Source organism: Pseudonaja textilis, chromosome 1, assembly GCF_049901715.1.
Source record: "Pseudonaja textilis isolate UNSWEBS1 chromosome 1, rPseTex1.2, whole genome shotgun sequence".
Lineage (NCBI taxonomy): Eukaryota > Metazoa > Chordata > Lepidosauria > Squamata > Elapidae > Pseudonaja > Pseudonaja textilis.
Window position 1 is genome coordinate 125,782,272 of NC_141990.1, and position 23,540 is coordinate 125,805,811.

The window sequence follows — 23,540 nt, forward strand, 5'->3', positions numbered from 1 at the left end:
TAGGAGAGCTACATCGATCCATTTGGAGAATGAATCCACGACCACCAGGAAGGTCTTGCCATGGAATGGTCTGGCCAAGTCAATATGCAACCGTGATCACGGTGTGTTGGTACTTTCCCATTTGGTTGGGGTGGTGATCGGTGGTACTGGTCTGGATTGTTGACAGGGGCGGCAGGAGCTTACCCATTTCGTGATCTCGTCGTCCATGCCCGGCCACCAGACGTAACTCCGGGCCAACGCCTTCATCCGGACGATGCCAGGGTGCCCCTCGTAACGCCTTCAGGACGGGTGTGCGCAGAGGTTTCGGAATGACAATTCTGGTCCCCCATAACAGGCAGCCCTGCAAACTGGAAAGTTCTTGCTGGCGGGTTTTGAACGGTGAGAATTCAGTTGAGAGATTGCCGCCCGGCCACCCCCTCCGTACCCAGTCCAGCACCTGGGCGATAAGTTTATCTTTTTGGAGTGGAGAGCGATGTCGCCAGCGGTGACTGGGATGTCGAACTCACTGGCATCGAAAATGGCATGGACCGGGGCCGGGTCCTCCACGGGTGCTGGCAGCGGGCAGCGGCTGAGGGCATCGACGTGGCTGAGGTTTTTTCCTGGGCGGTGAACCAGTTTGTACGAGTAGGCCGCCAGGAATAGGGTCCACCTAGTCATCCTGGGGGACAAGACTTGAGGTGTTTGTTTTTCTCCTGACAGGAGCCCCAACAGTGGTTTGTGGTCTGTGACAAGTTCAAAATTGTGACCAAAAAGAAATTCATGAAATTTTTTGACCGCAGCAACGGCGGCTAGGGCCTCTTTGTCAATTTGGCTATAATTACGCTCGGTTGTTGACAAGGTCCTAGAAAAGAATGCGATTGGTGCTTCTGAACCGTTGGGAAGTCTGTGGCTTAAAACAGCCCCGATCCCGAAGGGTGAGGCATCTGCAGCTAAGACTAGAGGAAGGTGCTGGTCAAATTGTATTAGGACAGCGTCCGAAGTGAGTAGCGATTTGACTGCTTTAAAGGCATATTCCTCTTTGGGACCCCAATGCCACGGCGTGTTTTTGTCTAGAAGTCTATGCAACGGTTCAGCTACTGAGGCTTTGTGGGGTAGGAATGATGCATAGAAGTTTAGTAGACCCAGGAAAGCTTGTAATTCTGACTTGGAAGATGGAGTGGGTGCCTCGTGAATGGCTTTGACTTTAGACTCCACGGGGTGGATGCCAGAGGCGTCTATTTTATACCCAAGAAAGTCCACCTGCCTGGTGGCGATGGCACACTTCTCCCTTTTTAATTTGAGGCCATGCTGCCGGAACCTATCCAATACCGCTCTGACTCTGAGAAAAAGTTGGGACCTGTCCCTGGCTGAAATCAAAATGTCATCAAAGTACGGAACTACGCCAGGGAGGCCTTGCAGTATCCGTTCCATTAATGACTGGAAGATTTCTGGGGCGACGCTAACGCCAAATTGGAGGCGCTTGCATCGAAACGCCCCTCTATGGGTGACAATAGTTTGCAGTTCGGCCGTTTGGTTATCCACAGGAAATTGCTGATAAGCCTGTGACATATCCAATTTGGCGAATATGGTTCCCGGTTCAAATGTGTGTAGTAAATGTTGGATTACTGGGACTGGGTATGCGCTAGTCTGTAGGTAGCAGTTAATTGTGATTTTATAGTCAGAACACATTCTGATACTACCATCTTTTTTAAGGGGTGTGACAATTGGAGTCTCCCATTTAGCAAAATCCGTGGGCTCGATCACCCCTTGTTGGAGCAATTTGTCCAGTTCTGCATCCAGCTTACCGCGCAGAGCAAATGGTACTCTGCGTGGTTTTAAACAGACGGGAACTGCTTGGGGGTCCACCGAAAAGGAAATGGGTGTACCATTATAACAACCCAATTCATTGCTGAACACATCAGCATAGTCTGAAAATAGTGAGTCGATATCGGAAGGTGAGACAGCATGTACTCCCATTAAGCTAAGGCCGAGATAGGAACCAATCCAACCCCAAAAGGCTAGGGAGGGCACCATCTACTACCACTAAAGGCAGATGGCCTTTAAAGGTTTTGAATCTAACGAGGAACTTGCCTGTTCCGAGTACTGGAATATTCTTCCCCTGGTAATCCCTCAAGGTAAGACGACTCTTCTGGAGTTGCTTCCTGGAGAGGTTGGGTCGTATTTTCTTGAGTGTGCTCCAAGAGATGATTGATAATGCCGATCCGGTATCGACTTCCATAAGGCAGGGTTTACCTTCTAAATGAATAGAGAGGGTAATTTTATTAGGAGTCAAAAAGTGTGGTTAGCTTGGTAGCACGTATAACAATTTTCTACTTGCCTGGGTGGCCCCGGAGGGGAGTAAGGGGATGATGACTTTTGTGGAGCCGCGTGCGTTGCCTGGCAGGCCCTGGCGATGTGGCCTTTCTTGTCGCAATTGTTGCAGGTGGCGTTCCTGAACCTGCAAGTTGTTCCGGCATGGGACCCCCCGCAGGAGAGGCACAACAAGATGTGTTTGGGCACGTTGCCGTTCTTTGGTCTAACTCCTACCTGTGGCTGTTTGAAAGGTTTGAGGCGATGTACTTCTAAGTGTTCGGTGGAGTCTTCTTCACTCACTGTTTCTTCGGAATGGACAGTGACTGGACTGGGTTTGGCTGTGCTGCCTTGTATTTCAGCGGCCGATTGTGTTGCTAGTTCAGCGGCCAAGGCTTCCTCGATGGCCTGGGTGAGGTTGAGATCCTTTCTAGCCAGCAGCCGCCTCTGCAACCTTACATCTCTGACTCCACAAATGAGCTGATCCAGGAGCATGTCATCAAGGTAGTTTTTAAATTCACAGTGGAGAGCTGCGGTTCTCAGGGCGGCCATATATTGATTGATAGATTCTCCATCTGTTTGTTTTCTCATGCGAAAGGCAAAACGTCTCACTATCTGCGACGGCTTTGGAGAATAATGGTTAGAGAGGGTCTCCAACAGCTTGGACCACGGAACGTTCTTTAACTCCCTGGGGGCGAGTAGCGCTGTGGCGGTATCGAATACTGTGGCTCCGCAGTAACTCAGGAAGTACGATTTCTTCCTGTTCTCTGTAGCGTCGGCCAGACCGATGGCATCAAGGTAGTGATTGAAGCGGTTTCTGTAAGAGTCCCACTTGTCTTCATCTGGTTTAAATGGCGGGAACGCCGGATTTGAATTCATATTGGGTTTTCAGTCTGTTGGTAGACTGACCAATCTCACTGGGAATACAATGGCCCTGATAAGTGTGGCTTTCAGTCTGTTGGTAGACTGGCCAATCTCACTGGGAATACAATGGCCCTGATAAGCGTGGCAGCAGTAGCTTGCAGATCTGCCCCAGCTTAGTGTTTCAGCTCTTAGAGGTTCTCTCTGTGTTTCACGCTCTATGTGACTCTGTCGGCTATGGCTGTAGCCCGTAACTGACTTCCGTTTGAATTTCGCGCCTTCCCCAAGGCGTAGGCGGCTATAGCTGTAGCGTCGTGCTGACAGCTATTCAAATCGCGCGCCCAATGTGTTCTGGCAGCTGCGAGTACAGCACCAAGCTTGCTAACAGCAGAATTCGAACACAGCAGTTGAATTCTGCGCTCAGTGTCGGCGGCTGAGGCTCTCAGCGCCCTGCTCTTCACGTAGCTTTCTTTTTTTTTTTACACGGAGCGGCTACACGCTCCGCTTTCACTTCTGCAATCCACAACTGACCGAGCTCTCACGGCGCGGCTACGGTTCAGCGTTCGGTGTGTGATTCAGCTCTTTGCTATTGCTGCTGGCTGGCCACATCCCACCTTCGTCGCCAATGTTATAGTTCGGAAAGAAGGGGAGGCCACACCAGAGCATTCCAATAACACGCTTTATTCATAGGAATAAAGGGGGCTGTCGCGTCTGCTTCTAACCAGGCAGACCTACCAGCGAACAGCGGCTGGCTCGACCTAGCAGCCGGCTTTTATAGCCGGCTGTCGAAGGGAGCCAGCCAATGGGGACTGCAAACGCCCCCGCAGCATGAACGGACCTGAGGGGGAACTTGTGTCAGTCCCGAGGACATAACATACTGGTTGGTATCTAGAAAATCCAACATCTTCTAAAGCAGGGGTGTCAAACTCATGTTGTCACTGTGGCATCACGTGACATATAGGGACTTTTCACCCCTTTGCTAAACCAGGCATGGGTGTGGCCAGTGCATGACGCATCTGGCTCATGGGCCAGAAGTTTGATAGCCCTGTTCTAGAGAAATGCATTGAGGGCCAAACTGCAACGATCATTTAACAACACAAAATACTAGGAAGAGTACCATTTTATTAGTTTTGCTTAATTAGCACATACTTTTTCAAGAATTGGACACCTAACAATTGTCTTTGTTTTAATATTCATTGTGTCATAGTCAGACAACTTAATATAGAGTTCAGTAGGTTGATGGCAACCCTGTAATTTTTAAGGGAAGCCTTCACATTCCACTACTGTCAAAAATGATTCCAAGTAAAAGCATGAGATAGGCTTTCCTTATGTACAGCATTTAGCTTATGATACGTTTTGACCTGGAGTTACACTTCTGCTTGATTTTCAGTGCTGCTTAAGGACCTCTGTATTTTGATATGAGTGGAGTGTGTTTGGTCCTCTCTTCTCCTCTCCTGCCCCCCGCCCTGCTTTTTTGCATGGTCATATATCCTTGATTACACGTATATGTGTACATGTATATATAACCCTAACTGATATGGAAATAAAAGTATCTTAGACCAATCAATCAGAATAGAGCTGGAAGAGACCTTAAAGATCTTCTAGTCCAACCCCCCTGCTCAAGCAGGAGACCCTATTCCATTTCAGACAAATGGCTATCCAGTCTTTTCTTAAAAACTTCCAGTGATGAAGCATCCATAACTTCTGAAGGCAAGCTGTTCCACTGGTTAATTGTTCTCACTATTAGGAAGTTTCTCCTAAATTCCAGGTTGCTTCTTTCCTTGATTAGTTTACATCCATTGTTTCTTATTTTGCCTGGTGGTTTGGAAAATAAGTTGACCTCTTTCTTTTTGTGGCAGCCCCTCAAATATTGGAATACTGCTATCATGTCACCTCTAATCCTTTTTTCCAGACTATCCATATCCAATTTCTGTAACCATTCGTCATATGTTTTAGTCGTCATATGTTTTAGTCTTAATTATTTTAATTGATTTCTCTGTACTTTTTCCAAAGTCTCAATCTCTTTTTTGTAATATGGTGACCAAAATTGAATTCAGTATTCTAGGTATGATCTTATTAAGGGGTTATAAAACAGTACTAATACTCCACATGATTTTGATTCTATGCCTCTGTTTATACAACCAAGAATTGTATTATCTTTTTTGGCTACTGCTAGACATTGCTAGTTCATATTTAAGTGATTGTCTACTAGCACTCCAAGGTCTCTCTCACAGTTACTGTTTCTAAGCCAGGTTTCACCTAATTTGTACTTGTATCTTTGGCTTTTCCTGCCTAGGAAAAGATATCATACTTTTACAATACAAGATTTTTATACAAGATATTGTACACTATGAAAATAAAGTAGAAAGGGTATAGATTTTATTTTACAATTTTTATAGAACAGAAGGACTCTAATTAGACCATTGCTCAAAACTGAGTACCAACAAGAGTTACCTTGAGGTAAAATGGGCATCCATTAAACTTTAAAAATAAATAAATAAATTTCATAGTGGGAGGTTTATCAAGTAAGAATGAAAAGAGTGTTAGGATCATGTTAAAATATTAACTGGTAACATATTAAATTTCATGATTATTTTCATGACCAGATAAAGGCCAGAAAAAAAATATACAGCAATACTAGAAATGAAAGTTTAAAGTTAGTATTTCACATAAATGGAGCAATGGCTTCAGTTACCATGGCTACTTTCATTCCTACAGGAATATGTTGTGAATTAATGACCACTGCCTCATATATAAAAAAAACAGGATTGTAAAGCAGAAACTTCAGATTCTGAAGAAGACAGAATATAATTTTCAATAAATATGATTTCACGATTAGGGATTTTAAAAAGTAATGTTTATTTGGTCAAGGAACAATGCAATTTAAAATATATAATACTAATGTAAAATCAAATGGGTGTGATAAAAGACTAACAAACATTCTCTGTAATAAAAGTGTATATAACACCTAAGCTATTGAAATGACATATTAATGACTGGGGAGTATATGTCTGAAATAATGCTATCAAGTAGAAATATATGTCATCTAAAGCAAGAATGACCATATAAACTTGAAGAGATTAAAAAAGCAAAAGAGGTAATTCCTGTGACCAGTTATGACTTTCCTTTACTGTGGCAGCATAGCATTTGACTACTAAACAGTTAAAGAACTATTTTGAAACTTATAGAAGAACCTTTCCATAGAAATTATCTGGCTTCCTGGAAATTTATATATTAGAGGCAGAATATAAGAAGACCTAATATTTTTCAGAATTTACAGTATTTCTATTTAATTTGTAATTAATAGCTTTGTTCCCTTCGTCATCCGTCTGGTAAACTCACAAGATTTGTTTTTCTTGCCATGTACATGTATACATCTGAACTAGACTGTGTTGTTTCTCTGTATCATTTAATATATGTGGGTATAAATATATTTTTGTATTTAATTATTTATTTTATCATGTTTATGTAGTATATATTAGAGTTGGTGAACTCTTGAGAGCCAAATGCAATGAAATTTCATTTTAATGCATGCCGATTAGTGTACATTCAAAGTGACAGTAAAGTTATTTTAAGTTCTAAGTTCTAATTGTTCAGTCAAAGGTATCTGTCAAACACTACTTTCATCTTTGATGCATTTATTTTAAGATGCGTACTCCTTGTTGCGTCATGCAGTATATCTAATGTTTGTTTTAGGTCATTTGGGGTTTCAGTCAACATCATTACATTATCTGCATAGAAAACTACACATAGATTCTCATTACCAATCAACGCACCTTAAGCATTCAGTATATATTTACCAATAAATGCATTATACAGCCAAGGGCACATCACAAAGCCTTATTCCCTGTTCATTGTTGAATCATCCATCAAGCATTCAATTTCTTTTCTCACAGATTTTTCCTTCCAGTTTATACTGTTTTTCTCGCATACAGCAACCAACCTACAACTCTGTATTTTCATAAAATATTCTATTTTCAAAACTTTTTTTTTACTTTATCATGTATACTTTCAAAAGCGAACATGAAAAAGTGTTAATCTGTCACATTCAAAGATTTATGAGTGACTTGTTAAAAACCCCAAACCGTATACATTTTTGCACTTTATCATCTTTTATGCACATCTTTCTACGCACTGTAATAGTTTTCCACTCACTAGTTGTCTTTCCCTTTGTATAGGGAAAAAATATCATTATTACAATGGTGTGGCCTAATTGCAGTCTTCACAGACATGTTAAAAAAAATCAAACAGCCATTCCATAAACAAACTACATCCATATTTTAACATTTCAATGCTACCTATCCCTGCAACTGTACTGTTTTTTGTCATTCTCAAAGCATTTTTACTTATATTCCCTATTTTTAACACTTAGAGAAATGTGTTGTCTTGTAGAATGAGAAATAAATTTTAAAGCATTAAGCATAAAAGTTCTTAGAAGAATCTTAGAAGACTAGAGATCTTGAAATATTCAGACCTGTGAGTTATTTTCACTTTTATTTCAGATAAAGAAGCATATATAAGTAGCATTAGATGTCAGATAATTTTTTTCCCATATTAGGCATAGAATTTTGCAAACAACATATGTATAAAGTCTCGTATTGACAATAAAATAGAACAACTATTGCATATATATGTATACATTTACACACACACACACACACACACACACACACACGCGTATACACAATATATAGCCACGGTGGCGCAGTGGTTAGAATGCAGTACTGCAGGGTACTTCTGCTGCCTGCTGGCTGCCTGAAATTTGGCAGTTGACTCAGCCTTCCATCTTTCCAAGGTGGGTAAAATGAGGACCTAGATTGTTGGGGGCAATAGGCTGACTCTGTAAACTTAGAGAGAGCTGTGAAGCACTGTGAAGCAGTATATAAGTCTAAATGCTATTGCTATACATGTGTGTATATGTGTGTGTGTACGCACATACATATATGTACACACATACATATATACATACACATGTATGTATGTATGTATGTATGTATGTAAACCTTTTGTGAGGTCATTTCCCTTCCTCCTGCCATAAGTTGGAGTGGTTAGAATGTAACGTTTTATTTTTATCTTTGTACTAATGAACACTTTAGAAAGAGAATTTGAATTTATTTGGCTAAGAACTTTATAGAAATAATTTGTGGCTGCATTCTTAAGAGGTCAAGAACAGGAGTGGAATTCTACAGGTTCGCACCTATTTTCTAGAACCGGTTGTTAACATTCTAAGCAGTTCGGAGAACCGGTTGTTAGAAGAAATTACTATAAGGAAGGCAGGAAGGAAACATTCTGGTGTTGCTTACAGAAACTGCTTCTCTGTTAACCCTTAATACATTCTTGGCAGGACTAGACTTCCTGTCTCAGGAACTTCTCTGGAGTTTTTTCCCCCTCCTTTGCTGGTACTTTGTTTGTGTGGAGTGACCATTCAAAGTTCCAATGGCACTGAAAAAAGTGACTTATGACCATTTTTCACACTTATGACTGTTGCAGCATCCCCAGTCATGAGAGGCCAGGCAAGGAGATGCGTGCCTCGATGTGAGTGATGTTGAGTGATGTTGAGCCATACCCAGCCAGTCACATGACCACCAAGACATGCCTACCTACTAAGCCACACCCACAGAACCGGTTGTTAAAAAATTTGAATCCTACCCCTGGTTAAGAATCAAAAGAAGTGACAGCTCTGGAAGTTAATAGGGAGAGAATCAATCAGGTGTCATTTCAGGACTTTTCAAAGGGCTCAAAAAGTAATTGAGCTCCTTCCCTTCCCACTCCTTCTCTTCTTCACATGGCACAATTTGTTCTTACGACAGACATTTCTACCAGATACTTTCCTAACCAGAATAGCAGAAGATATTAATATTAGGGACTAGGACATAAATAGAAAACAACCAAGACTACAAATCAGCATTTAGGGTTTCTGTTTTTTTGAATCCTAGGATGAGATGTGAATACAAAGAGAGCTGATATAACATTCATAGCATTGTGAGCTATCTTTAAATTATGCATATTAACCTCAGTTTCAGCAGCATCTGCAGCAAATAGCAGATAATACCTAAATTATGGCATGCAATACAAATGATGCTCTTTGTACTTATGATGCAACATCTTTCAAAAGTATCTATCTTGCAGCATTTGTGTGATAAGGTCATGTTATCATTTGTCTCATGTCTGGCACCTAGCCCCCCCTCTCCCCGAAGGATGCTCTATCTGACTTGCTAGTCCTACATTTTAGTGGAAGTTTGAAAGTGAGAAGACAGAATGCAGGAAATTTGGCCAACCATGATTGCAATAATGTTACTTAACGTAGTCAACATTTTGGAATTTAAAATACAGTCATCTATACATATACCTATGAACAAGGTTACTATCTTGTTAAGAGCCATCTCTTTCCTGAAAAGTAAATCCATCATTTTTATTATTATTCCTTTTCTACGACACAGCAAAATTTCAAAGGCATGCAAGTCTATGACTCCAGTTTTAGCCCTGTGAGCACTTGATTTATATTAAATCTTTTAAGCATAGGTGTGCTAAGTGATCATATTTTTCTCTTAACAAATTTGACACGCTGTTAAATATAACACTTTGGGCCCGCAGTATATCACTGCCTATATATTGGAATATGTTCAGCATTTATCACAAAAAAACTATGTATGATCATGCTAGGAGCACACCTATCTGACTTCCTTCTAATTCATTTTGTGATTGATATCTGTTACTGAGATTCACTAGCAAGTTTATACTGCAGTAATTTAAATCACAGATTACATATTCAGAAATACTCATTTAATTTCAGAAGTTGTATTTCTCTACAATCCAAATAAGAATGATCCTTAGGTACTGTAGTGCTTTTAACTATTTTAAAAGAGTAACTCTGCTGTGCTGCGATGAAATTTCTTCAAATATTTTTTCTCTTTTCTGTTGCCACTGGGGTTTAGAAATTTCTGATGTGGTGCAGAAAAAGTTAATATTGTTACTAAATGAAAATGTAGAACTGCCTGGAAATATGAAAACTCATGTTGGGTAAATTTATCCTTAAATGGAAACTTGGTAAAATCATTTGTTAAATATTTAACCTTGCAACAAATCCTAATAGATGAAGTGTATAATAGATTAAATGTATAATACAAGGAAAAGGCAGCTAGTTACATATTCAAAAAATACTCAAATGTGGATGATGCTTCATCCTTATTGCAGAATCTGTGATATGATATATTAAAAACTTTAAAAAACTATTTAAATAATTTTAAATTTAAATTTTAAAATGTATGGGTTTTAGCAAAATGAGTGGTGCAATGGCTTAGAGGTGGAGCTCTTGCTTCATGATCAGGAGGCTGTGAATTCGATCCTAGGTAGTTGCCAATCTTTCTCTCTCTGGGCACAATCTGCTGTGAACTCTGCATTGGCAACAGGAAAGACATCCGGCCAGTAAGCAGTCCTCCAAAATAGCACTTCCTATTCATTGAAATGTTATCTTTTATTAAGCCTTCTACATAAAATTGTGGTGGAAATCCCAACATTTTAAGAATGCTTTTTTTAAAAAAAAAATGTGGTTGCTTTAATTCTGATTCTAGCAAATCAATTGCTGGTTTTGGCATGGTCCCTGGCCTATCCCTTTTCTCAGTTCCTTATAAAAGAAAAAAAGATGGCAGGAGGGGTGGAAACAGTACTAATTTCTTAATAGTAGAATACTCCTTCTAAAATAAGATCTGTCTCCAGATTTGCCATGTGATACCTGTCAGCTTTAAGCTCTCCCCAAAAGACCATAACGTTTTAGAATTGCCTGTAGAAGTTGCATGAGAAAAAGAAAACACAAATAGCTTTTTTTTTTCTTTTTCCATTCTCCCACCTACAACCCATTGTACATTGCTAGTTCATTTGGAATTTTGAAGATATTTGAACTAGGGCTTATGAATTTCAGGGAGAATGGAGGAATAAACTGAAATCACAGAAAATAAAGAAGCTGCTTTTTTATAACACACACACACACACGAAGAGGCACAAGTACAAACACAGGCATCTGAAGAGAGACTTCTCTTATTGATATCCTTTCTACAAATGAGTTACTTCAAAGAGCATTGATCGTCCTACACAATTGATAGGAGATGAGATCCTTAATATTTGTACTTTCTATCTATATTTTTCTACACTTGTGGATTAGAAGAAAGTACCACCGAACAAAAATAACATTGAAAGTGCCACCCAATAGGAAAAGGTTTCTTGGATAGAACTTGATATACATCATCAATTTTGTCTCTTTACATGCTAAGAGGATAACAAATCATTTTTATTCTTATCAGATATTTTTTGTTTAGTAGTTTTTTTATCCTGCTTTCATTGTTTTTTTAGAAATAATTCCAGATCGCAAAAAATACCTAATACGCTTTCCTATTCTTATTTTCCCAATAACAATCCTGCTGAGGGAGAGTGACCCAAAGTCATCCAGTTGGCTTTCACGCCTAAGATAGGACTAGAATTTTTGGTTTCCTGGTTTCTAGCCTAGTATCTTAACCACTGGACCAAATTATCACCAATACACTCACGTATGCATGTATATGAGTGTATGTATATATACAAACATGCAATATAGACTGTCAGATTTGATGTGCTTGTGCTGCCTTTAAAACTAGTATTCCTATATGCATGAGCTTCACATCTTGATAAAAAACAATAGTAGGTTGTAATGTTTATATATGTTTTATTTATTGCTACACATCCCTCCTTCACTCTGTAGTCTGCCTGGCTATCCATGATCCCTTATCTAAAACAATCTCCATGAGATGAGTTTCCTCATTATGTCTTTTCTTAGAATTTAATTGAAGTGTGGGAAGCCAGGAAAACTACAGACACTGGAACTGTGTACATCTATTCTTCATTTTGTTTCATCTAAGGTAGGTATCAGAATCTTATAACCAAGCATAAGTTTTGATGATGTTCTCTTCTCTTTTTATAATAGTTTGAAACCAAATTTTAACCATCAAGTTGAGGAGAAACACAAACACTACATCAATATTTTCATTTTAAGATTTTTGGTGTTTAATTGTGCTACTATTAAAAAAAACAGCAAGCATAAAAAATTGCACCATAACAGAAGTTAGAATATAATTCCATTCCTAAAAATGTTGATGTTTATTACCTTTCCTTTTTTTATAAAGTACCTTCATAATTACCTAAATGTATCAGAAAACCTGCTTAGTTGTTTGTAGAAAATAAAACTGAGTAAATTTATAAATTCAATATGTGAGGAGAATTTCTATTGTTTTTTCCCCTTGACAGGCTTTGATTTAGTGAAATGTGAAGATCCTGGAACACCAAACTATGGCTACAGAATCCGCGACGAAGGACATTATACAGAAACAGTGGTTTTATACAGTTGTAATCCAGGCTACACAATGCATGGTAGCAATATTATTGCCTGTTTAAGTGGCGATCGAAGAGTTTGGGACAAGCCCTTACCTACTTGCATAGGTAAGTAATAGTCACAATATAAACTTTACTCTTGTTATAGATCAGTATTGCAGTTTTCATAATATATGAAATAGCATATAATTTATTTCAATTTCTTCAATTTGTTTTAGTATCCATACTGATATTAGAGCAATGTAAATTATTTTATTAAAAATATGTTGGTTTTATTGAGTGTCCTTTGTCATTTCGTGAAATTCTCTCATACTTTATCTTAATAGCTTGAATTTCATTGTAGGAAAATATTTCTTAACTGATATGTTATTTAACTTGAACTTTACTTTAGTAAAATGAAGTAACATTTAAGGAAGTATATATTCAACTGACAATTTTTTATCCAAAGTTTTTGTTCAAATTTCACACATCAAAACTACTTACGTTTTCTATTAGCAAGAATCCCTAGATATTGAGAAAAATTTCAAGAACATAAGCTACTTCTACCCAACTCTTTCAGCCACACAAAACATTTCTTTTTTTGGTACTAATGCATAGCTCCAATAATACTTACAAAATGGGAAATTATCAGAGAAGTGTAACAAAACCGATCATTTTTTATCACACCTTCATTTAATACTGATTTTTACTAGTCGCTTAGCTTAGTTTAGAAGTTTACCGGCAATTCCCTTGAAAGGTAAGGATCTCATTTATAATGTAGAGACAGGTAGTCATGATAGAAAATTTTCTGTAATCCTGAACTCTACAAGATCCTAATTTGTCCTGTCTTAAATTCATTAATTGGAATTAGTCTTTCCTCCTTTCTTTTAATTTTTTGAAACTCAGAGTAGTTTGGCATAAAAACAGTACCTGAGGATCCACAAATTAGCCAAACAAGTTGTCTGATATTGTCTTAGCATATTGCATAAATCCAGCCAGTGATATTTAGAAACTATTATATGTGATTTGAATAAAATCAAATTTATTTAATAAAGCTAGTTAAAGCATTGCTTAGTACAATACATGACTAACAATCTGTGTGCAGTAGGTAGCAAACTAGGTGAGTGCATAAAGACTAATTTGAGCCTCTGTTGCTTTGCTAACTTTAAAAGGGAGTTTTCAAATTTGTGAATGTTTGATCTGACCTTTATATATTGGGATTGAGATTGTGAGAGCTATACAGTAATGGAGGCATCAAAATTTAAGTAAGTGCATACAAGAAGAAATAACTCAAGTTGTGATCTAAAGATTCAATACCACTCCAAACACTTAGAGATTGAGAAAGTAACAGAAAGCACAGGAGGACATATATAATTTAATAGGCATGACTTGGTTGGAAAAAATTGTGATTGGAATGAAGAATTGAAATCTAATAATTATTCAAAAAGAATAAGTCATGTAAAGGAGAACTGCATTACATTTGTGGGGAAAAAACTGGAAATCTCTATTGATATCCAAGAATTTGAATATAAGGGTTTAGTTAAGAGTCCCTCTCTGAGGGAGATGGCTAGTTAAGTGTGAAAAATAAATAAATATAAAATTAAAAAAGGAAAACAGCAACAACATTATTCCAGGTGTCTACTATAGAGTATCAAGTCCCTCTGAATCAGACTTTTAAGGGAGAAGAGTAAAAATGGGAAATTGGCTCCCCAAAATTCCTTAGTGGTTTTGCTGTGTCATTTTCTAGAAAGTTGAGAAAAAAAGGCAAGGGAATCAGAGCTCTTGTAACTGTTTCTCAAGGGAAAAAAAATCTGGCTGAAGAGATAAAAACAATGGAAACTTTGGGAAGAAGTACCTAAGTATGCCGAATTGGGATTCAAAATCATTACAGAAAGAGAAATCGGAGTACAATTTACATGTGCCTTAGATTTTAAGGGAACCATTTTCAAGAAGCCTAGGCCAGATTTTATGGCCATAATCCTGAAGACAAAGTACAGGAAATTTGGGAAATTTTATTTCTCAAAAATAAAATACTAGAAGAACAATCACACATCAAATAGGAGGTGGTTTAGAAAATATCTGTAAATGCAAAGTGAGTTTTTGATTGAGCTAAAGAGTTAAAAGTCATCTATAGAGAAGGCAGAAGCTGGATATAATCATCAGAGAGTTGTATCAGTAAGTACATAATATCTGCTGGAAGAAACTTTCAGCTGATGCAGGAAAGAAACTAAGGTTCGTAAGGGAACCTAAAACTACAAAAATGAAAACCCTAAAGAAACAGTTGAAAACAGTTGATGTGTTTAGCCAAGAGAAGAGAAGAGTGGGGAGATAGGATACCGATCTTTAAGTATCAGAAAAGTGTGGCACAGAATATTGAGTAGAATTGTTTAGAATTACTCTGAAGATTGGGGTGGGTGGGGGGAAGCAATATACATAAATGGATTTTGGTCAAACATCTGTAAATCTTTCCAAATGGAACAGATTGTTTTGAGAGGTAGTAAATTCCTTTTCTGCTTAAATACTGAATTGTGTAGTAATGGATTGCTGCATGGACTAGGGAGTTAGATTTGTAAATTCCCTTCCAAACTATCTATTCTATGGTTCTGCAAGCGGTACAGTTTATGTTGGATCTGAGTTTTTCTCATATATGTAAATATTATGTCATGGATAATATGGTCTTATTACTTATTAGGTTTAATTCCAATGTACAGTATTTTTGTTTTACATTACTTGTTAGCACAGCATGAAAATAGTATTCTTGAGAACTGAGGGGGTTCTTCTGGATTGTCCAGACTCCTTTTGGTCATACGAAGATTTTTTTTGCAAAGAATCATAAATCATAAATTCTTTAACAGCGCCATTTTATCGATATGCATATTATTTGTATATTAGCAGCAAAAACCAATCATATTCTTATTACAGTAAGAACAAATAGTACAAGAAGAAATGGTGAAATTAAGTTATAAAAGTCATAAATATGTTCATGCAAATTGCTCACATTCTGGGATTTGAGACATAAACTCAATGAAAATACTTTCACAAGCATTGTAGAAGTAGAATTAAGGAGAAATGACTTGTCAATCCATTTGGACAATGTGATAATAGAATTTCATATATAGTTTTGATATATGCAATACCAAAACTATTTTTACCATTGTTTGTAGACTGGGTATATAGAAGACCATGAAAAAAACATGTTTCCTATTCCAGATTAAGTTAATATCTATTAAGAAAGAAACTATTATCTTTCAGTTTATTTTAAGTCCATCAGATTTTTCAGAAATAAATCAGGTTCCCTTTTGGGAGAATACAAATGGAATTTTAACATTTGCTGCTTTACTACAAGAATGTATCACTTAATGCATGTGGTCACCAGTGTGCCTGCAATCAGCTCCTTTGGTGCTTTCCAAGTTCTCTGCTCCATTGGACTTCACTTCTTTTTAAGTTAATTCTCATCACTTAAAAAACTAAAATAAAAAATAAAAAAATGAAAAGCTGGCATAGAAGCAAAATGTAAAACCCTGATTTCTTTTATTTAAAAAATGCCTTTGATATCATATGCATTCTCAAAAAAATGAAAATGACGGTGGCCTCTCCCTCTCCATTTCAATTCATGCTTGTATAAATGTGCTGTGCGTAAACATATACAACAGCAGTTGGCTTGGAGTTGAGATGAGATGAGGCAGAGAACTGGGGAAAAAAATACATGTAGTGTCTGTGTCTGTAGTCAGATTACATTACAAAGGTAAAAATTAAACCCTCTTTTAAACTAATAAGCAAAGAGCTAATATCAACTCTAACAACAATTTCTTTTACAATATGGACCTTATCCAGAATCAATTTTATGTTTGATAGATTCATGGCAGGATATACAGGAGTCCCATTTTAGATATAAAAATATATATTAAATATAAATATTTAAGCCTAAGCCATGTAGATTTTATATATCAAATCAAGTACCTGGAATGCTTTGAATTGGGCTTGAAAACCAGTTGGCTATCATTGTAGATATCACAACATAATGATTATAAGGGTTAACTTGCCAATTATGCTGCATTATTTTGGACCAATTACATTTTTTTTGAGAATGACTGTTACCAAGGTATGTTTCAGCAAATCCAAGTTTTCTTCTTCCAGATAAGAATGTAACTAACTAATTAGCCAAATTTGATGAAAAGCTTTCCTTGCCACTGTTACTATGTGGCTATTTAATATCAGTTCTGAATCAAGGAAGACCCCATGCTTTCTTTTGTAGTCATCGTTAATTGTTTTTAAAGGCATTAATTTGACTGAAATTTATAACTACATCTTTAAAGCAGTGTTTTTATACACATGCTCCTAAAGTATAATTATTTCTAAATAAACATGACTAGCAAATAGGAAGAGTAAAGAGGAGTCTAAAGCAAAGTTTAGTGAGAAAGTTTAAGTTGATTAGATGCTGACAAGTCAGAGTCATCTTGGTAATTACATGGACAATTTCTCACATTTTGACTTGTCTCCATTAACAACTTGTAGCTCTTCCAAGGACAGTCCTGTAATTTGTTTGATCCCATCCATCTCACTTATCAATTGCCTTACCCTACTTCTCCTTCCCTCAATCTTGCCAAGCATAGTCAATTTTTTCTAGTTCATTATTCATTCTCATCACAAATCTAAAGTGTGTGAGTTTCTGCTGTCTGAGTATTGCCTCAAGGGAGCAGTGAATCTTTATTTGATCCAGGATGAATGACCAGTTCTTCTTGCAGTCTGTGGTACTCTTAATAACTTAACTCCAAATCCATATTTGAAGGCATTTATCTTTTCTCATTCTTTTTCAGTGTCTATCCTTTCCACCCATACATTACCATGAAAAATATCCATTGCCTTAAACTATTAGGATCTTTATTGTCACAGAAATAATCTTACCATTCATAAGGCTGTTGAAGATTATTATTATTTTCTTCTTTAGAATTAATCAGTCCAACTTTAGTATTCAATTCAGAATAACAGGATCCTCATTTTTTGCCAACAGCTATAAGTTTATGCATTACTTTCACCTTGTTGATTTTTACTAGCCAGATCTTTTTTTTTAAAAAAAAAAGCTAATTTTATTTTAATAATGAGTGATTCTTATTTTTGGCTTATAAAGTGATGCTGACTGAAACTGAAGTTGTTATGGTTTAGCCTTCTATTTTAATTTCAGCTATCATTGCTTGAATCTTACATTTGTTTTAATACAATTGTTATATAATTTAAACAGATTTAGAGAAAATATAAATTATTATCATTCTTTTCCTACTAGAAAACACTATTTAAATTATTCATTGTAAACATTCTTCAGAAGAATTATGAAATATGTAGGCATGACTGTTAATATATTCCATATACTGGGATGAGCTACACAATAGAATGGCTTGCTTTGGAAAATTAAGCGAAGGTAAACCTAATGTTGAAAGCCGGTTTGATGTAGTGGTTAAGGCTTCAGATTAAAAACTGGAAAATCATGAGTTCTAGTCCTGCCATAGGCACAAAGCTAGATGACCCTGGGCCAGTCACTTTCTCTCAGCCTTAGGAAGGAAACAATGACAAAATCACTTTTGAAAAATCTTGTGAAGAATGCAGAGATTTGTCCTGGCAGTTTTAAAGAATTGGAAATGATTAAATGGAAGAAGAAAAGCATTCTGTATTATGCTATGCTATTATTTTTATCTCACTTTATCAATACTTGATTTTATGATACCTTTCCTTTTCTGAACCTGCCTGCTCATTTGATCCATGTATGTCTCTATTCTTTTTTGTAAGAGCTTAAGCAAAATTCTGATTTTTTTTTTTTTTTGCTGAGGAATTAGATGCTGCAAGAGAATTGCCATATTCTCTTGCAGCCTCCTACATTAGTGTAGCATACCAGTCTTTTCTAATATTTATATACTTTAAGTCAATATACTATATCTTGCCAGAGATTTTTTAGCATTTTGCCACTTCTTATATACAGTTTGAGTAGTTCACCTGTAGCAAGTACTTTCCAATCTATTGGTTTTTCTATCTTTGTATCTCACTCCCTAGTGGAACGAGTTCCTCAAAATACTTTATTTCCACAAATGTATCTTTTATTTTATAGTTAATTGATTATGTGCCATTAAGATGGTGTCAACTCTTAATGACCACAGAATTCATTTTCTCCAGGACATCCATTGTATGATATCTTTTGTAAAAGTTTCACTGTAGTTTATTATTCTTCCTTTATCTTATCTTTGTTGTATTTTTTCCTGTGGTTATGTTAAGTATCACAACCTTTCTTTATCTTTAAAACAACTCTTACCTTTCTTTTCTTATAATTTTTTTACATAGTATGTGATATTCTTGATTGAGATACCTTTTATAATCCTTTCCTGCTGTTTTGTGAAAGATTGTATTCAATTATTCTATGCTTTTGTTGTCGCCCAAGGCTTTTATCTAATATTTTGCTTTGACTTTCATAATAGTTTATTTTGAAACTCACTTTGATCTTTCATGTTTGAAATTGTAGGAATACTCCAGTCTCTTTTGCTTAAGTTAAATCACAATGCATCTGTTTCTTATATCCAATCTTCCCAGAATATCTACTATATTTCATATTCTGATTTTAACCAGGTTTTTTGACATCATAATTTATGTTCTATTCCACAGTCTGCACTTAAAAGTGTCCTCCTGATGGCACTTTTCCATCTTCTATTACACCATTGCATCTAGATCTATTTGAGAAAGTTTTCTCAATAACTAGAGGAATGCTTCTTAGCTCAGTGAATCTCATTACAGGTAGTACTCAGTTAACAACCCCTCGTTCAACAACCAGTTGAAGATACGACAGAGCTGAATGAATGGTACATACAACTGGTCCTCAAAGTTCCAGCTACCCCAGCATCCCTGCAGTTATGTGACTGAAATCTGGGTGCTTGGCAACCAGCTTGCACTTATGAGGGTTGCAGTGTCTCATGGTCAAATGATTGCCATTTGTGACCTTCCCTGAAGGCTCCCGCAAGTCAAAGGGCAAGCCAGCAGGAAAAGTCACAAATAGCTCAGATAAGTCTCCTACACCTGGTAGCAGCTACCTCAAGCCTTGTTCTACTTGCGCCATGCCATACTAGCCCATTACACATCTTCGTGGTCCCTCCCCTACCTCGCAGTAGCCACCCAAGACTTGTCACACCACACCAGGCTATCACACACTCTTGTATGCCCTCCCCTGCTCCACAAATACCACACCAATACCACTCCCTTTGCTGGCACTGTACTAGACTCTCACATGCCCTTGTACATCCTCTTACTTGCCTGCCAGTCTGCTCACAAGCTGCTTGGCACTGGCAACTCACTGCTGATTTGCCCACTGAATGTTTGCTTGTTGGCCAGCAAAAAGTTGTGGGGAGATCCTCACTTAATTACCCAATAAACTTGCTTAATGATAGCAATGGGAACTGCTGGGATTGCCATCACTAAGCAATGCAGTCACATGATGTGTTTTACAACTTCTTTGCTTAGTGACAGAAATTCTGGTCCATTAACTGAGGACTATCTGTATCTGTCTTTCATAAGTTTGAACCATGTTTTTACAACTTATGTAGCAACAATACAAAACAATACAAAATTGAATTTTCAATTTTTTGGGGTTTGATTTAGAAGTTCGTTCTCCTATATGAATTAGTTTCTTCATGTCTGCAGAGTAGCACCTGTTCTTAACTTGGATGTTATGGAATACTCTTATTCCATATTTTCCATTTTCACCACATCAAGAAATTACCAAACCCACATAATATCAAGTAATAATCCTTTGAGAGTAAAGAAAAATAAAGTGTCCTTCAAGTCAATGCTAATTAGTTTTATTGGCAATAATATGGAATTCTTTTGCTATTGCCTTTTTCTGAGAAGTTTTGATTTGTTGTTGTTATTGTTGAATTTTTCATCTAAATGACAGTCCAGTCTCTTCTTAAAAGCTTCCAGTGATAAAACTCCCATAACTTTGGAAGACAAGCGGTTGGTTGATTTTTCTCACTGTCAGAATTTTTTTTTAATTTAGAATAGAATAGAATACCTTTATTGTCATTGCATTCCACAAATACAATGAAATTTGAAAGCTATTCTAGCACACTGCCCCAAACACCACATCACAATCATACTACAGAGTATTTAAAAATTAAAATAATAATGATAATAATAGGACTAAATCACAAATGCACTGTTTGATTCAAGACAATTACTGCCTTGGGAAAGAAACTGTTTCTCAATCTATTAGTCCTCATTTTAAGGCACCTATAACGCCTCCTTGATGGTAACAGTTTGAAATATGAATGTCCAGGATGAGAATGGTCTGTGGAGATTTTTAGTGTTCTAGAGAGGAATCTGGTCTTTGCAATCTCTTCCAAAGAAGAAACAGAGCAACCAATGATTTTTTTGTGTTTTGTTTATAACTTTCTGGAGCATCTTATTATCTACTGCAGAGCATCCAGCATACCACACCATTACACAGCATGCCAAATTGCTCTTGATGGTAGAACGATAAAAAGTAACATTTCTAGGTTGAATCTCTCCTTAAACAGTTTCCATCCATTATTCCTTGTCTGGCCTTTGGGTGCTTTGGAAAATAGCTTGACCCGCTCCTCTCAGACCCTCAAATATTGGAACACTGCTAACATGTCTCCCCTGGTCCTTCTCTTCACTAGAACCATGAAGAGTAATTGCAACCGTTGATTGTGTGGCATCTTTTATGATTAAAAAATTGCTTCCTTACAGATAATTCTTTGAACTCGTATTATTAGTATATGAAAATACTGTCATGTAATGTTCATAATACAGAAGCTACCAGATTGAACTTTTGCAGTGAATTCAGCATCTGGAAGAACTTTCCAGAACTTGGAAGCTAAGCCAGATCAGACTTGTCTGATACTTGGATGAGGAAACCACAGGGCAATTCCAGAACAATTAGCTAGGCTGTGAAGTTCATAAAACATCCTTAAAGAAGACAAGGACAGACTGCTTTTCAGAACACAAGAGTCAAGTTCACACTGAGATTATCTTTATGTTTCACACATATTCTCTCTTTACAGTCACAGAATCTTGGAAGCAGATATGGAGACTGTTAAATTGACTATGATACATAATTACAGTATCAAATACTTTATAAGATAAAATCTGAATCTGTTCCCTAAAAAAAGTATTATTTCTTTTATTTTCAGCTGAATGTGGTGGACGAATTCATGCTGCTACTTCTGGTCGTATCCTTTCTCCAGGTTATCCCGCTCCATATGACAACAATCTACACTGCACTTGGATTATAGAAGCAGACCCTGGGAGAACAATTAGGTATGCATTTTTCCAGCAAATTAAAACATATTAACAATTAAATATTATATAGATGTATGGATAGAGCAAAATATGTGATTAATGTACATTTCCTAAATTATAGATTGATACTGATGAATATTAATGAACCTAAGAGAAGATCATTGATGTGAACTGTTCTAGATAGAGCCAATGCGGTTATGGAGCTGAATGAGATGAGATGAGATGTGGATCAATCACATTCTCCTTAGACAAACCCATCTTATAGGGTTATTGTTTTGAGGATATAATGTAAACAATATAAATAAATAATAAATTATATAATTTACATTCAGTAAATTAATTTAGGATTGTATCACTGTACCAATAAAGAAATGTGTATATTCTTCCAGAGTCTGACCTTTCTTTTGATCTTAAATCGCAAAGGAAGAAAAGAGAAGAGGGGATATGTGAATCTAATTTTAATGGCATCACTAGAAGTAAAAAGCAGTACCAGAGCTGACCAACATCATAATCTTGTTATGGTTTCTCATGCAATACATTAGAATTATTATAAAGTACATTTCCACAGCAAGGAAAGTGTGCATGTTTCAGCTGAAGGAGAGACAGAAAAGGACAGAAAGTATTTTGGATGTAATTTCTGAGAAACTAACAGAAAAGATAATAAATTGCTAGAAAGTTAATAAGTTGTTAAAGTTTAGCTAGTATGTTTGGTGTGCAGTATTTATTCAGTTAATTTAATTAATTATATTATGTTTACTTTTATCTTTAATTCTAAAATGTTACTGCTATATAGCCAGCAACTCTGTCTATTTCAATAAAACCATAACCTCCTGGAAATTTTACAGTAGATGACATTTAAAAAAAATAACTGATCACTTTTTAACAGTGAATTATGCAGTATGAATCTGGTGGGCATTTTTTTTATTTATTAAGGTAGTCTGTATACTGATTTGTTACAGATTTGCAGATATCAGCATCATGCCCTACTGTCCACATTCTGACATATAACAAATTATTTTTATATATCTTATATGATGCCTAAAAGAAGTAATTCCAGGACTGCTAGATTCGATTTTAGCAAATAACCCAATCTGTGATTATTAGGCTAACTTATATTGCATGTTGTTTTTTTTTCATTTCCAGTCTGCATTTTATTGTTTTTGATACTGAGGTGGGTCATGATATCCTCAAAGTCTGGGATGGTCCCATTGAAAGCAACATTTTTCTGAAAGAGTGGAGTGGTTCAGCTCTTCCTGAGGACATTTACAGCACTTTCAATTCACTGACCTTACAGTTTGACAGTGACTTCTTTATCAGCAAATCTGGCTTTTCTATCCAGTTTTCAAGTAGGTGAACTTGTATTATCCTTACATAAATATTGGTTGCTTTTTGTGTCTGCTATTGCTTCTTTAGCTGCCTTGAAAATAGATTTTTCAGTGGTAATATCAGTGGTGGGATTCAAATTGTTTTACTACCAGTTCTGTGGGTGTGGGTTGGTGGGCATGGCAGGGGAAGGATAGTGTAAAATCCCCATTCCCTCCCCAACCCACTAACCTGCTTTCCAGTTCCGTTCTCCTGTGCAGGGCAACAAAAGAAGACCCAGCCGATCAGCAGAGGGGCAGAGAATAGATGGGCCGGTTCTCTGAACTACTCAAAATGTCCGGTACTGGTTCTCCAGAACTGGTCAGGACCTGCTGAATATCACCTTTGGGTGATATTTCAGAGTCTCTTCATGGGCAAATCATGTATGGAAGTCGGTG

General features: G+C 36.8%; 1 protein-coding gene across 1 annotated transcript in view; it reads left to right on the forward strand.

Moving 5' to 3' along the window:
- Positions 1-23,540, forward strand: part of CSMD1 (CUB and Sushi multiple domains 1) — a 1,143,868-nt gene that overhangs the window by 966,088 nt on the left and 154,240 nt on the right. The window contains exons 24-26 of the mRNA XM_087916392.1: positions 12,424-12,615; positions 21,672-21,798; positions 22,924-23,126. Coding sequence (XP_087772518.1) covers positions 12,424-12,615; positions 21,672-21,798; positions 22,924-23,126 — 522 coding nt within the window. The remainder of the gene's footprint in view (positions 1-12,423; positions 12,616-21,671; positions 21,799-22,923; positions 23,127-23,540) is intronic.